Source organism: Sapajus apella, unplaced genomic scaffold (genome assembly GCF_009761245.1).
Source record: "Sapajus apella isolate SASKATOON/1434 unplaced genomic scaffold, GSC_monkey_1.0 scaffold80, whole genome shotgun sequence".
NCBI classification, from domain to species: domain Eukaryota; kingdom Metazoa; phylum Chordata; class Mammalia; order Primates; family Cebidae; genus Sapajus; species Sapajus apella.
Window position 1 is genome coordinate 5,212,044 of NW_022437020.1, and position 15,907 is coordinate 5,227,950.

The 15,907-nt window shown below is 47.8% G+C and overlaps 1 protein-coding gene across 4 annotated transcripts; it reads left to right on the forward strand.

Moving 5' to 3' along the window:
• Nucleotides 1-549: 549 nt before the first annotated feature.
• Nucleotides 550-13,902, forward strand: NR2F2 (nuclear receptor subfamily 2 group F member 2). 4 transcript variants are annotated; one of them, XM_032252808.1, is made up of 3 exons: nucleotides 550-1,438; nucleotides 9,210-9,737; nucleotides 12,438-13,902. In XM_032252808.1, the coding sequence occupies exons 1-3, from the start codon at nucleotides 1,396-1,398 to the stop codon at nucleotides 12,710-12,712; spliced, it is 846 nt and encodes a 281-aa protein (XP_032108699.1). In that variant the 5' UTR covers nucleotides 550-1,395; the 3' UTR covers nucleotides 12,713-13,902. The 4 variants fall into 4 exon arrangements, with proteins under 4 accessions (XP_032108699.1, XP_032108698.1, XP_032108700.1 ...); XM_032252807.1 differs by lacking the exon at nucleotides 550-1,438 and adding an exon at nucleotides 5,775-7,646; XM_032252809.1 differs by lacking the exon at nucleotides 550-1,438 and adding an exon at nucleotides 7,635-7,720.
• Nucleotides 13,903-15,907: the final 2,005 nt, after the last annotated feature.

The window sequence follows — 15,907 nt, forward strand, 5'->3', positions numbered from 1 at the left end:
TGGTATTAATGAATAGTTAAAAAAGATTTACACTTCTTATGATCAATATTCTGAGTTATTTTGCTCAAAGTATATAATTACAGTGTCTTCAGAGTTTTCATCATTGTTTGAGGTGGCAAAACCATTTGTAATTTTCATTAGCCAGTAAACATGTAATTAACATTCAGCACTGTGTTTAACTTAATTCCTGTTTAAGACAAGGACAAGAAGCAGCCGAAGAGCGTTAGTTCCATTTGTCAAGTCTGACATACATCTTACCATAACAGTTTCCTAAAATAAAAGATCCGTGTTTCCCCATTATTCTTCTCTTAAAACAAAACAAAACAAAAATCCATTAGTTAAAATTGTATTAAACTGTGAGAGCCAACATAGTTTATTCTCAATTTTCACTAGTTACCGTACTCCTGCTTCCTTTATTCATTTTGGGGAGTAGAGAAAGGGAGGGGGGTGAATTAAGCATTCATTATCTGAAGGCTTGAAATGGGGAACCCCTCCCTCCAAAAGAAATAGATTTCCTCCTCAGGAAAGTTCTAGAATGAGGACCGGAAAGGGGGGAGGCAGAAATCCACAGGGGAGAGGGGAAAAAAATCACTTGGGGAGACTTGAGTTAAAAGTAGAAAATGAGGATTCCAATGGATTCCTAGGAAAAATGTTGCCCTCCTGTTTCAAGTTCTATCTTTGATCCAGGGCGAGGGGAGCCTGTCTGCCAGTCTGCGAGGCTGATGCATTTTCCCCCTCCTCTTCCACCTCTGTTTTTTCCCAACTTGCTTTAGGATTAGCCTGCATCCCTCTCGACCCCAAACAGTGGAATTTGGCTGTGCCTTGGGTCGTCTTGCTTTGCAATATCGCCTATAGTGCTGGCGGTTTTCTGCTGAGGCTGAGCCGTTTGCTCCAGCCTCCGACTAAACTCATTAAGTTGGGAGATTTTTTTCAATTGGACGGGTGTTTTTAAAGTCTCGTCTTTCCAGCCCCAAACAAGGTGTAACAACGCACTCTTCCTTCTAAGGAATGAGATGAGAGACAAGGATCACTCCAGACATCTCCTACCTACGGTTTGGGGTTTTTTTTCTTAAAGGCGAGGCTTGCATTCCTCAGCAGCTATGTACAAAGCTCCCTGAAACCTTGTCTCTCTAAAGTTAGTGTGCAGGGTTTTCCAAGGCTGAGAGAGCCTAATACATGGGGAAGCACTTCCTTGAGGTGGAAGATCTCTCCCTTCACCTTTCCTCTTTTTCCCTGCAGGCTAGTGCCTACTTTTTATCAGTTTGCACAATCGCTTAGATAAACACCGAGGAGGAGATTCTCTTTAATTATCAAAGGCACATCTTTTCAGGGGGCCAACAAAGCATTTATTTCACCCGCCAAACTAAAGGAGAGTTATTCCAGTTTAGAAGGAAGATGCAAGCTGTTTGGGACCTTGAACAAGGCAAATATGGTTTTGGTATGTTTACTTACAGTATTTTTTCTCTTTCTTTCCTTTCTTACTTTTCTCCTTATGCTGTGTGGGGTTGGGGATGACTTGGGGCTTTTCAAAAATCGGTTTGCTAGCCTGTATGAAATGCCGAGGACTGTGGTTTAAGGGGTTCGGGGAAGGGGGAACAGAGTCAATTCAATGCATTGCCATATTTTATTACATGTGTGTGATAGGGGAGATGGTGAAGGGGGTGAGGGGGAAAATACAATTGCAAAGCTGCCAAAATATGATTAAGCCGAAGCGTTAAGACTGCGGAGCCTCCTATCTCCTTGTCCTGTCTCCTCAAACTCATTTCCTTCCATAGAACAAACTAAAAACCAGTCCTATAAGCATGGCTTTCCAAGCAGCCGATGACTCGGTTTTCTAGCAAAGGAGCTGCTAGGCTCGCACTAAGTATCAGAATTTACTGTTTGCTTTGCCTCTGCGCTTCGTTTTGCAACCTTGTGCAACTGACAGCCAGGCAGGCAGGGAGAGAGAAAAGCCTCGCCCGGCGCCCTCGGCCACGGTTCGGGTAGGCGAGCGCTCGGTTAAGCTAGGAGGAGAATCGCGACGAGAAGGGTACTCACCATCGGGCGGGGTGGTGGAGCTGGCGTGCGGATTTCAGGCAAACGTTTACCTTTTTGCTGTCTATTGCAACCGCGCCGGGCTGACTTAAGAAGCAATACTGTGCTCTGTCCAGAACGTTCGAGGAACGGTTCCTCATTTTAAAAAAGCCAGCGAGAGAGACGACAGAGACAGAGAGAAAGAAAAAGAGAGGCGGGGGTGAGGGGGACGCACATAAACCCAGTTCAGGAAAAAAAAAAAAAAATCAACTCTTCGCCAGTGACTTGGGAAACGCAGAGGTGGTGAGATCCGAGTACTGTCCAACCAAGCCAGAGCCAATTAATTTTAAATCCTGAAGAATTATTCAGATTAAAATGTACAGAAGTTTCATTCTCCTATGCCTACGTGAGCCCAAAGTCGTTTCCCTTTAAGAGCTCCTTTTCTTTTAAAGTTGAATTTTAGGCAGCGAGGACTCTTACACTAGGGGGCAGACAGATACTGTACTTGCTCCAATCTTAAGCAATTTTTTCCCTCCCAGCATATGCTCTGATTTAGCACTGTAAATTTTTCAGAGGACCCAACTCTGACAGCCCCTGGTGATTTTCAAAGTACCACAAGCCAGTGGTTAAAAATTGCATTGACTTGGAAGTTCAGAGGGACACAATGGAAGCCCCTTTCCCTATTCATGGAGCTCCAGTGTGGTGGAAGAGAAAAACACACACGGACTAGATTGAGGGAAAGGAGGAATTCAATGAATCCTGGAGAACGGAACTGGTTTCTACTGAGTTCAGAGTTAAACTCGGCATTTGCCGGGGTCCGTATTCATATTGTGATTTAATCTGTAAAGAAATGCAGCCCATCAGGCCACTTTCTGCAAGAAAATTGTATTCCTGGGTGTTGAGTTTCTCTTTTCTTTTTTAGATTAGGGCAAATGTTTTACTAACTTTCTCTAGGCAAATTCAAGCTTGCCATTCCTCTCATTAAAATAAATTTACATCTCCAAAAAAAGACTGGGTCCGATTTTTATGAAATAATAATATATTGATTTTATCTTCTCAGAGCTTTTTAAGCTTAGCGCCACAGCAAGTGAGTCTCTGGAGCAGACATTTTACAATATTTTTGTCTCATTTTTCTTCTCAGTCTGTATGTAGTCTTGTCCCTTCTTCTATGCATTAAAATTAAGTATAATTTATACTGTGATTTTTCCCCCTTGCAACTTGCATTTTCATAACTGAATGAGTCCAAAAATACAGAGCAAAACACCCCTGACTTTATGGCAGCCCTGTGATCATTTGTCTAACAGGCTCCAATTTTTTAAGATATGGTTGGGAAATACTTCATTTTCAATCTAAGGCCATCAGAACATACTTCCAATTCTAAAAATCTCTATGTGAACTGGGGAAGCTCTTCCTCCTCAATATTGTCCCTTCCCATGCTGGTAAAAGGTAATCTGCTATGGAAGTCTCCCCATTCAGGGGGCGAGATTAAGATTTCCCTATAATCAATTATTTTCATCCTCTATTAAATTGAGATGGGAATGCCCATTAGATTTCCTATCTCAACCCCAGCCTCATCACATCTCAGCTGAGCGCGTCCCTAATCTACTGACATTTGTAACATTAGCAATTCCTAAATCATAGAGGTTGAAAGGAAAAACAAGAACAACCAAAAACCTTCTCCTCTGTAATGATTTCTTTTCCATTCTTCTTATCCTCTTTAGGTGAAAGTTATATTGTATCTCTAATCAACTTGAAATTCCCAGCCTGGCTTCACTCTGTGGCAATCTTATTCCACACCAGGTTTATGATAGTTCAGTGTCCACTATAGGTTTGTTGGACTTCAAAAAAACTTTCAAATAAACCAAGAACCTGCAGCTTTAATGAAAGACGTGATTTCATCAGAGAAAGAGTGAGGGCTGAGGAGGTTTCAGGAATGAAGCTTAAAGAAGATTTTTCCTTCCTAAAAACCAGCCCCCAGCTGCCCAGATCTTCAGTCCCTACCTCATATTCTGCCTATGTGTGTAAAGAGAATTGAATGCAAAATGTAATCTATACATGTCAATTATATGTATGGTTTGTTTTAAAAATATCTTTAGCCTGTCAATTTTTTTCAGCTACCAAGTATGCTTTTCTGTAGTCGTCAATTTACTCCTCATATGTGTTCTTTTTTTTTTTTTTTTTTTCCTGGAGCTCAGCGTCTTTTGTGTAAAATATTTTAATTGTTCAAAAACCTGGTTGGCTTACCGGTATAAGGGTTTTTTCTTGGTGCAAAGTGTGTACAAAGGAGACACAATTTTCTTATATAAATGTGGAATAATGATAATTCACTAACTGGTCACAATCAAACAACAAGGTTACTGCATTGGAATATAGTGTGTTCTGAGAGCAATTCTACATGTTTGATGTTTAAAACCAGACACCTGGAATTCAAAGACACAACTGTCTCAATTATTTTAGCACATGGAGCAGAATGGCAATCGTCTATGAAGTTGTTCTTTTTGCAGTGACTTCTGGAGGTACAACATGGCTTGTGTGTGGTTTTTGTGAACTGTACTGGTATTATTTCCCATTTGGGGCAGAATCTCTGGGTGCCTTTTAATGACTATATGAATACTTAAAAGGAACTTGAGGAACAATGACGTCCGTACTTAACTCTTCTACGACCTAGAAGCATAGTCGGTGAAGTCTTTGTGTACATTGACAAATGTGTATCTGATACATGTGCGTTTACATGTGTGTACAGAGGGTGTGCACAGGGGAGGCTGGGCAGCTGCCACCTCCTGCCCATCAGCGGGCAGAAGTCTTTCCCCTCTCACCATGACTTGGTATGTGGCAGGATGTTGGCTGGAGAGTTAGCTAACACCAACAAGAGAGGGTAAAGTTGAGAAAAATTGATTTTAATTGCGTCATGACAATGAGGTGAAGTCTACTTCTGCCTCTCAGCATCCAAGATGCTTTATTTGGGCAATTAAAATGTCAGGCCATATACCTGTGAAATGTTAACCCTACAAGGAAAATACAGAAACAGAACGGTCTTTATCCTCTGAAAAGAAATATATATATATATGAGCCACCAAACCGAACAAGTGATCAGAGTTGATTAAGAGAAGGGTTTGCTATCACCTGGATTTGGCCAAATCTTTCGTTTGGGAAATGCCTGCAAGCTCAGTTCGTGGCACCTTCCCCTCCTCACTCCCTACCCCTCTGCAAAGAAACCAGGGAACTTTTCTTTGGCATTGCGGGCACTAAGATGCGCCAGGAGTCCCGGGTGGTGCGCGAGCGGCGGATTTAGTGACATCGCCAAGTTGCGAGAGGCGAAGTCCCGGATTCCACCCAAAGCCTCTCGCGGAGCCTTTAAGAGACGTTGTGTGTGCGCGCGGCGCTAGTCTCCCCGCCGGGGCGGAAACCTCGGGTGCGGGCTGTGGGGACCGCGGGGGCAGCGCTCGCGGGGCCAGCCCGGGCCCATCCCCCGTTCGGCGGCGGCGCGGCCACCCCGTCCCCGCCCCCCCCAACCCCAGTCCCCCGCGCGCCCCGCGCCTTGCCTGAGACGCCGCTCGCGCTAGGACCGGGCTGCTCCTGCAGCCGCCATGGCGGGGCCGCGGCGGTCCGGCCAATGACGGCGAGGGGGCGGCGCGCGCGCGCCTGGCCAGGCCAACCCCGGCTGCTGCCTTATAAGGCGCGCCGTCGCCATGGCAACGTGCGCTAAGTTGCAGCAGTCGTGTCAAAGTTCACTATATAGAGAGCTCAGTGAGCTGATCGCGGAGAAGCCACTTCTGCCAGCCCCGGCGCCTATAAATCGCATTCCCTCCCGCGCCCCCCTTTTTAGCATATTTGATCACTTTGATTCTCTGTTCTTTTCTCTCCGCGGTGTGTGTGCGTGCGCGCGTGTGTGTTTTCTCCTCCTCCTCCTCCTCTCCCCGAGTTGCCTCCTTTCTCCGGGTGCCGAGCTGCCTTTTTCCCGTCTTTCATTCTTTCTCTCCGTCTTTCTCTCCCCCCTCCGCGCACGAAGGATGTGCTTCTAGGTGGTGATCTGCCCTCCTCTCTCTCTTTTATCATTTCTCCCCCGCCGCCGGCGAGTTGACTCTTTCCCTATGTGTGTGAGGCGGCGGCGGCGGCAGCAGCAGCAGCGGCTCCGGCGGCGGCAGCAGCGGCAGCAGCGACTTCAGCGGCGGCGGCGGCGCTAGACGCGGCGGCTCCGGGCCCGACCCGGCGGCTTCGGCGGCGGCTCCGGCGGCAGCGGCGGCCCGGGCGGCCCGCAGGGAACGGCGAGCGGCCTCCACCCGGCGACTGCGGGCGGCGGCAGCCGGAGAGAGCAAGGCGCGCGCCGGACGCCCGGGGCAGGCGGCGGCGGCGGCGGCCCAGCGCCAGGACGACGCCGCGCAGCGCCCGACGCGGACCACTTTCATGCTGATTCCCCCGGACCCCGGCAGCGCTCCGGCCACTCCGCGGGCCGCCGGCCTCCGCCCCGGCCTGCCTGGCTCCCTGGGCGCGCCCGCACCCGGCGCCTCCGATCTCCTAGTCCTCCTGATTTCGATGGCTTTCCTGAATGGCTGACTGTGGGCTGCCCTGGACTTGGCCCCCGGACAGTCGCCTCTCCTCCTCCTCCTCCTCCTCCTCCTCCACCACCACCACCACCACCTCCTCCTCCTCTTCCTCCTCCTCCTCCTCTTCCTCCTCCTCCTCCGCCAACTCCTCGGCTGCACACCAGCTCTAAGAGCGAGAGAGTGAACGAGAGAGGGAGGGAGAGAGTGAGGGCGAGCGAGATCTTTGGAGAGATTTTTTTTTTTTGCCTCCTACTTCTGTCTTGAAGCCAGACAATCGACTTCAGCTCTCCCTCCCCTCCCTCTCTCTCTACGTTCTGCTCCCACTCGCTCTCCTGTCCCCTTCCCCTCCCCTCCCGGCGGAAAGCCCCCCGAAACCAACAAAGCTGAGCTGAGGGGAACAAACAAAACAAACACACCGGGCCAGACAAGCAATCGACAAAACTTTGCAAAAGCAAAAACAAAAAAGGAAAAACTAACCAACCTCAACCAACCAGCCCCCGAGCCACCCGGGGCGCCCTCCCGCGCCCTCTCGCACCCTCGCACACACAAAAGGCGGCGCGCCGGAGCCCGAGACCCGGGGAGCCGCCGCCGCCCCGCCGCCGCCCGCAGCCAGGGGAGCAGGAAGTCCGGACGCGGCCCCCATAGATATGGCAATGGTAGTCAGCACGTGGCGCGACCCCCAGGACGAGGTGCCCGGCTCACAGGGCAGCCAGGCCTCGCAGGCGCCGCCTGTGCCCGGCCCGCCGCCCGGCGCCCCGCACACGCCACAGACGCCCGGCCAAGGGGGCCCAGCCAGCACGCCGGCCCAGACGGCGGCCGGTGGCCAGGGCGGCCCCGGCGGCCCGGGCAGCGACAAGCAGCAGCAGCAGCAGCACATCGAGTGCGTGGTGTGCGGGGACAAGTCGAGCGGCAAGCACTACGGCCAGTTCACGTGCGAGGGCTGCAAGAGCTTCTTCAAGCGCAGCGTGCGGAGGAACCTGAGCTACACGTGCCGCGCCAACCGGAACTGTCCCATCGACCAGCACCACCGCAACCAGTGCCAGTACTGCCGCCTCAAAAAGTGCCTCAAAGTGGGCATGAGACGGGAAGGTATCGGCCTCTCATTTCTCCTTCCCTCGCCCTGGGTCCCTGGGTCCTGGGTACGTGTGGCTAGCCTGCTCTGGGTAAGGACAAGAAACCCCGAGCTCTTCTCTTCGTATTGCAGCGGAAAGGGGTTTTATACTAGAAGCGAGTTCTGCATTGGAACCCAGACCCCCAAATCCGCATGCTTTGGCCGACTGATTTCCTTCTCTACTCTCTCTTTGGGCTGTTTTCATTTCCTTTGCATTGATTGTGAGTTCGCTGGAGTCTGCCTATCTGCAAGGGATGGGGTGTTTGTTGTTGTTGTTGTTGTAAAGCCTAGTATACTTCTCCCTCTCTCCTCTTGTTTCTCCTGCATGTTCAACATGTCCCTCCCCCTCACCCCTTTCCCCAGCCCCCACCCTCTCAAAAAAAAAAAAATCCCCAACCTGAGATTGTACTTTTGTACAGGAGGTTCAAATTACAAATGGCAATTTTATGCACTTCGCCGTATTAACGCTGCGGCCCGGGCAGCGCTCATGTGACCCTCCGTGGATTAACATTCTGCTAAAAAAAAAAAAAAAAAAAAAAAAAAAAAACAAAAAAAACACCACCTCTGCTTTCCTTTTTCCTTTCACTTTTGAAACGAAGAGAGCGCGATAGGAAGTAGGAAAGGGTGGGCGAGGCGCCCTGGGCGGCTGCTTTCGCTCTGTACGAGTTGGGTCTTTGTGATATAAAATTCGCCGAGCGCCGCGAGCTGTGCTCTGCCAATGGCGCGCTCGGCGCGGGGCGCGGGGCGCGGGCTCCGGGTTGGGGCGAGCCGACGCCGGGGTTTCTTTGTGCTTCTGCGAGAGCGACTCTCCCGGTCCAGAGTCAGATAACAGCCTGAGCCCGAGCCTCGCCGGCTTGCCCCGGTCCTTACAGGCCCTGCCCAGGCTCCGCTAGTGCCGGCCGCCTGCTCCCTGCCTTTCCCGACTTCCTTTCTCCTTAGCCGGCCTCTCTCTCTCCGCCCTCTCCCTCCGTCTCCTCCGAGCACACTGATTAGACAGACGCCAGACCTCCGCTCTCTGCTTGTCTCTCACTGGGGGTTCCCCGCCGGCCTGGGGCTGAGGCTTCGGGGTTTGGGGGAGTCGTTCCGGAGTGGTCACAGGCTGTCTGGGGTGAACCCCTGTGCCTTTTGCAAAAGCGTTTCACCCTCCCCCCAGAGTCGCCCCTCCCGTTCCCTCTCCTCCAATCAATAAGAAATATCAGCTATTTAGCAGTAAAGAAGAAAGATGCCCTCAGAATGCTACATCCCGCCCACAGCGCCAGGGACCCCGAGGCAAAGTGGCCAATTCTGGGTCCTCGGCAGACCAGCCCCAAGCGGGCCTTGGAGGCAAGTGTGCTCCTCTGGCCCTCCGAGCTTGCCTGGGTGGTGGTTTGAAAGGCGTAGTGCCGGGAGCCTGGCGACTCCAGGTCTGTGGCAGGCCTGCCTGGTTCTTGCGCTGCTCAGTGCCTGGGTCAGGTGGGGGTCGGGCTGGGGCAGACCCCTCCAGGGAGCCTGGGGTCCGAGGTTGGTCATTAACTGTGAAGTGTCTCCTTTCCTCCCCGCAGCGGTGCAGAGGGGCAGGATGCCGCCCACCCAGCCAACCCATGGGCAGTTCGCGCTGACCAACGGGGACCCCCTCAACTGCCACTCGTACCTGTCCGGATATATTTCCCTGCTGCTGCGCGCGGAGCCCTATCCCACGTCGCGCTTCGGCAGCCAATGCATGCAGCCCAACAACATCATGGGCATCGAGAACATTTGCGAACTGGCCGCGAGGATGCTCTTCAGCGCCGTCGAGTGGGCCCGGAACATCCCCTTCTTCCCCGACCTGCAGATCACGGACCAGGTGGCCCTACTTCGCCTCACCTGGAGCGAGCTGTTTGTGTTGAATGCGGCGCAGTGCTCCATGCCCCTCCACGTCGCCCCGCTCCTGGCTGCCGCCGGCCTGCATGCCTCGCCCATGTCCGCCGACCGGGTGGTCGCCTTTATGGACCACATACGGATCTTCCAAGAGCAAGTGGAGAAGCTCAAGGCGCTGCACGTTGACTCAGCCGAGTACAGCTGCCTGAAGGCCATAGTCCTGTTCACCTCAGGTAGGAAGGAGCCCCTCTCGTGCCCATGGGCTCCTAGCCCAGAGTTGGGGCTCAGAGAACTTGGGAGTCCCCAGGGGAAGCCCAAACTCCTCCTTGAAAGGCCAAACTGTTGAGTGCAACTTGAAGTGGGAACTTTGTATAGCTGCTGGACACCACCAGGCTGTCCGGGGAGAGGAGAGGAAGGCTGGGCAGCAGGAAGGATGCTTCAGATAGATTCCCCTATATGGGCCATAGGGCAGCCTCTGCTACCTCTTTCCCCCACCTGCAGAATCCAGATTGGGATGCACTTTCTTGCTCCCTTTCCTGAACTCAGGTCCTCTGGGCCTGCTGGGCCTCGGGGAATCTCCTCAAGTCCTCCGTTTTCTCTAGCACCCTGGCTGGGCCTCCAGGAGATGCCCTTGGGCACTGCAGCAGTTCTGACATGGTCTCTGCAGGGGAAAGTTTGCCTGCTAACTCAGTAGGAGTTGGAGCTCCAGGCAAATCCAACCTGAGGGCAGCAATTTTCAAAATCATATTCTTATTGAAATAATGCCGACTGCCAGGAGAGGGGAAAAGAGCTGTCAGAAAGGGGCAAGAGGAAGAAAGGGACCATCATAACTCTTCAGAATGTCTGCAGGAGGTTGAAGACACTGGCCTCTTGCTTCACCTGCCCAAGCAAACACTTAAGGCAATTTTCAAACAACCCAAAGTATATTGCCAACTTGAGCTGGATATGGATGTTGCTAGAGATATAAAACCATCATTGACTGCATTATGCAACCTAATTTGTTTGCATGTAGTTTAACCTGTGTGAGTAATAGATTGGATATTAATTAACTCTTGAAAGTATCTGGCTTTCCACTTGGGGCCACACCTGAGCCTTTTGGCTGTCTCCAGGCTGAGTTCAGCATAGCCTAGGTGGATGGAAGTCACCACCCCCCTTTCACATTCTTGAACTAAGTTGTCAGCTGATCCCTTTGTCATGGCTGAGAGGGGAAAGGGGTTCCTGATTAAGTATAACAAACATTTGGACATTAGCAAGGCTTGGAACCTAGTCACCCATTACAATTTTTTCAGCTTGTAACAGGAAATGAGGAGAGATGTGTAGTTTATGTGGCAAACATAAAGGAGGTCCACAATCTCTTCCTTATTGTTTGAAAGAAGTCTGGGGGGAACCAAGTCATTAGCTGAATGGCTTAAATGTTCTGAGTCCTCAAACTGCTGTCTTGTATATTGCTGCTTTCCACATAAGATCTCCCACACAGCCACCCCGAATTCTGCCTTTGGAAGTCCTTAGATAATCAATGAAAGGTCAGTGTCTGGGCAGGGAAGCTGTTTGCAGAGGTTTGGATTGGGATTATTTTTCTTGAGAGCCCCTCATCTCTAGGACATTTGCTTGCTGCAAATATACAAGCAGGATATTTCCCTACCTCATAGCCACCTTCACCCCATCCCACAACACAACACCCTGCCCACCTTCTTGGATGATGGAGGTGGTTGTTAATTTCTTGGTATCCTTGTTAGCTCTTAGCCTTACTCTGGGTCTTTCAAGGAAAAAAATGCCTGATATTGTCGTTAACAGTTTAATTTATGACTATTTGCAAAATGTGAAGGCCTGTGTAGAGAATGCACACCGCCTCACAAAGAGATAAAGGTTCCTGTTATCTGATTCAGAGGGAGACACACAGTTCCGATGATGCCGCCGAGGGAAGGAGTCCTATGCAAACAGATCTTTTAGTTCCTGACCACAGACACCTCTACATTCTGTAGACATGCAGAGTCCTAGATACACATAATGAAGAGGTTGCCTGTGTGTTCTGGTTCTTGGGGTGGAGGTGGTGGTGGCTCTTTTCGAATATCTGTTTTAATGATTCACAATATGCATGTGTTAACCCCAGTCTTGTCTGGGGAGCCCTGAAAGGTCAGGTCACAACCTGAACCGCCTTTACCAAGAAGCCTCTCATTTCAAAGGCACTTATTGTGTTTTCACGTATCAGAAAAAGAAAAGTGTTTTCCTGAAGATAACAGGGAGGGGGGATGCTTCTTGGAGGGACCTGGGTTTTAAAAAATAAAGGGGGGGGGTTGGGAGAAAAAGGGAGAGAGAATAAAAGGGGGGAAAAGAAACAGCTCAAATGAACAGAGAGATCACAGTTTGCATGGCTGCCCTTCAATAGGCTAAACTGACAAGATCAGTTTTAAAGGGCCACTTAAATCAGTTTCAAAGACTGGAGAAAAATGAGTCGCCCTCTTTGGGGAGAATCTGAGGCTGGGTCGTGGACGCCTTTACGCAGGACTGGGCCAGGTTGTCCACCCCCAACCCCCACCAACCCCTATATAATTATAAGCCAAACTATTATTTACAGAGGAGGAGGGGAAAGAGTGCTGGCAGTTTGGGTTTCTTCTGTTTACCGACTTGGGCCAGATAGACCCAATGCACTTTTGCTTGGGTCTCTTAATGACCCAGGCTAAGCACTCCGGCAGTGAAAGCCTGTGGCACACTGAGCATGTTTTATTTTAAAGCAAACACTTCAGGACCATCTCTTGCTCTTTCTCCCTCCCCCCCATTAAGTTTTCAGTACATAGGCATTTGCTCCAACTCCGGTTGGGGCAGTTTGACAGAGCTCTGTGCACACACCTCATGTGACCCATTTCAAGCCTCTTAATCTGATGACTGAATTCTTCTTCTTCTTTTTCTTCTTCTTTTTTAAAACTTTCTTCCAGATGCCTGTGGTCTCTCTGATGTAGCCCATGTGGAAAGCTTGCAGGAAAAGTCTCAGTGTGCTTTGGAAGAATACGTTAGGAGCCAGTACCCCAACCAGCCGACGCGATTCGGAAAGCTTTTGCTTCGCCTCCCTTCCCTCCGCACCGTCTCCTCCTCAGTCATAGAGCAATTGTTTTTCGTCCGTTTGGTAGGTAAAACCCCCATCGAAACCCTCATCCGGGATATGTTACTGTCCGGCAGCAGTTTTAACTGGCCGTATATGGCAATTCAATAAATAAATAAAATAAGAAGGGGGAGTGAAACAGAGAAAGAAAAGGCAAAAGACTGGTTTGTTTGCTTAATTTCCTTCTGTTAAGAAAGGATATAAAAAGATGTTTCAAGTTTGCTAAAAGAAGAGAGGGGAAGAATTTAATGGACTGTGAATTTCAAAAAAAAAAAAAAAGACTGTCAAATGAACTTTTACAGAATGCATTAAAAAAAAAACTCCTGTGTCGGTCAGAACAACTTGCTACTTATCATTTTTGTATAAAAAAGAAAATTAGTCTTTTTCTTTTTTGGGTAAATTTTTGAAAAATATTGCTAAAAGTGCATTTAAGGAGATTGGGAGACAATTAGCAGAATGGAGAAAGTAAGTCTTTTTTTTTTTCCAAATTATTAATTGTCCTGTGTCTATGTACTTCTAGCTGTTCTTTTTTGTACTTTTCTGGTTCCAAACCAGTTTATTCTGTGGTTCTATAATAAGTTTTGATATAATCTTGGCTTCTTAAAAACTGTGTATCATTAAAATATATGTTCTGCAAGAATTAAAACTGAGTCCATGAAAATATCATAGGAAGACATAAAACTTTAAAAGGCAACTCAAAGATGATGGAAACGCACTTACAAGTGGTGACCAAAAATTTTAGGTGAAGTTGAGCACTCTAATTAGAGAACTGGAGGAACCACATATATCACTTAACTTCCCCTACCCTGCCCCTCCCCAAAAGACACCATGACAAACCCAGCTTTTAAAAAATATTTTAAGAAAGAGAATGAACTGTGGAATTTATTGGCAGCCAAGGAATGTGTCCAAGACACATGCTGAGGTTTTGAATAAAAAGTGAACTTTTGTAATTTGAATTGGGTCCCGCTTAGTTCTTGAATTGTTATGAAAATCCTATATCTGTTTGTATATTTGCAAACCCTTTGTATTATAATTGTTGATATTTTCCCTTTTTAAAAAAATACCATTGAAATCAGCATGACAAAAATAACACTGTTGGCACTTATAGGTAACGTGATTGATTCAGTATCTTAGAGTTTACAGTTTGTGTTTTAAAAAAACTGAAGGTTTTTTTTTAAGTGCAACATTTCTGTATACTGTAAAAGTTATAATAACTGAACTGTTTGGTCGAGTCTTTGTGTGTTATATTCCAAGGAAAATTGAAAGTATTCAGAAATTAAAATATTATTTGATATCTGAAACCTGGCTGTCCCCACTCACTGTCTACATCCAGAAGAGCCCCTGTGAGCTCTCGCTTAGCCGGCCGGGGGGAGGGCCCCATTTGTTTACTCCCCTTAGTCAGTTTGTTCAAAGGTGGACTAGTGTATTTGCCTGTTTAATTTGGGTGTGTGGGGGGGAGCTGAAGTTAATGGTTTATCTATGGTTTAGGAAGTGCCATACTGATATAGTAAACCACCCCCATTCACCTAATCCTCCTTTTAATTAAAAATGGATTTTCTGGGGAAAAAAAAAGGCCCTTATATTTGTCACACTTAAGTGCCTGCTTAGGGAAGGTATTGTGAAAAAGTATTAGAAATCTTGAGATCAGTATCTATTTTATGATCAGAAAAAAATACTCTTTTGTACATTTCTGACAGTTACTCAGAAGATCGTTCAAGCAAGCTAATCACAGCATTGTAACTAGAGGGCAGTTGTTTGCAATGAGTTTTTCCTTAAGTAGGTGAGATTTTAAAAAATATTCTGTGGTTCTGCTCTAGCGTGGTTGTTGAGAGGATTTCAAATTCAGTGATATAGGTTATAAGACTGAAGGGTCTATTTTTTATGTATATATGATAACTTGCAGTTGGGTTCCCTCTCCCCTCCCCCCCTTTACCTTCAGTGTGTGAGAGCATGACCACAGGGTCAAGGGAATCTTTTCCATTGGAGTTATGTACATAAAAACACAACGACATTTTGACATTTCAGATTGTATAGCTACAATATGTACTGCTCTTGGGATCCTTTGTCCTTAGAAGCCAAATTAAGAAAAAGAAGAGAAAGCAGGATAGAGAAAAAGAAAGAAGGAAGGAAGGAAACTTTACAGGGTGTGCTGATTTGGAAGTAGTAACTATTTTTTTTGGAGTCTTTTTTCATTTTTCCTCTTTCTCTTTTCCTGGTTTGGAGGACGCTCAGTGCTGGCAGCTTGCAATTTTGTTCTTATTCAAGGTTTCCAAACCCCCCCCCCAGTACTTCATCATGTTTTGGTTTAATTTTAAGTGGGGGGACTAGTGAGGGAGGTGAAAGAAAAGGGATAATTTTGTAAAGTGTATTAAACTTTAATATTCAGTTCCAGTCAATACATGCAGACCAGTAAAATCTGATTTGTGCAGAGTTCTCCATCTGACTCTCACTTCCTTCTGTAGATATATACATATATAAATACAAGTATGTTCTTACGGCACAGTATTACTGACCTTTAGTTCGAGGTTTTGTCGGTTGTTGTTGATTTTCTTCCTCTTGCAAGTGGTATCCATGTGAGTGTGTGAAGTTTCTCTAATAAGTAAAACACAGGCCCTTTTCCTTGTTTGTTTTGTGTTAGTTTATTGTAAACAGCCATTTGTTGTAAATTATTATTGGCATTAAATTATAATTTATGATTTTCAAAGCAAAAGACAATCCCTGTTTTATTATGCTTTAAGCATGTGTTCTGAACGTTGGAAATCTCACACTCTAAGTTTCAGCAATGAGCTTGGGGTCTGCGAGGCAGAAAAACAGGACCCAAAATTTTTCAACCGGTTAAAACAAACCCCCTTGTATATGTTTAGAGTGGCCGGAGGAGGATCTGTTTAGAGTCTTGAGTTCGGTTTAAGTTTATTGCATTTAAAGAAAGTTTTTCTTTTCACGCTGAGTTAGAACAAAAGATCTTTGCTGCGACTGAATTGGACAAAAGACGAGGGCTGGGACCCAGCGAGCGCGTTCTGTGTGAAATTGACGAGATCTTTAAAAAAGCTGCTAAACATGGCGACTCTTTCCCTTTAAGTGTCTCTTTTTCCTTGCTGGTTTTTTTTTTTTTTTTTTTTTTTTCCATCTGATCTGAGCTCGCTTTATTTCTTTTCCCAACCCCGCTCCCCCTCCTCCTCGTGGCGCTCGGGGGTGTGAGAGAACCCAGTTAGACGCGAAATGCAACAATAGTGCAAGGAGAGAGAGGGGCGCTCGCTGCTTCTCGCCACTTTCAAACAAACCTGGGGAAAGACTGAGCCCGGGGCG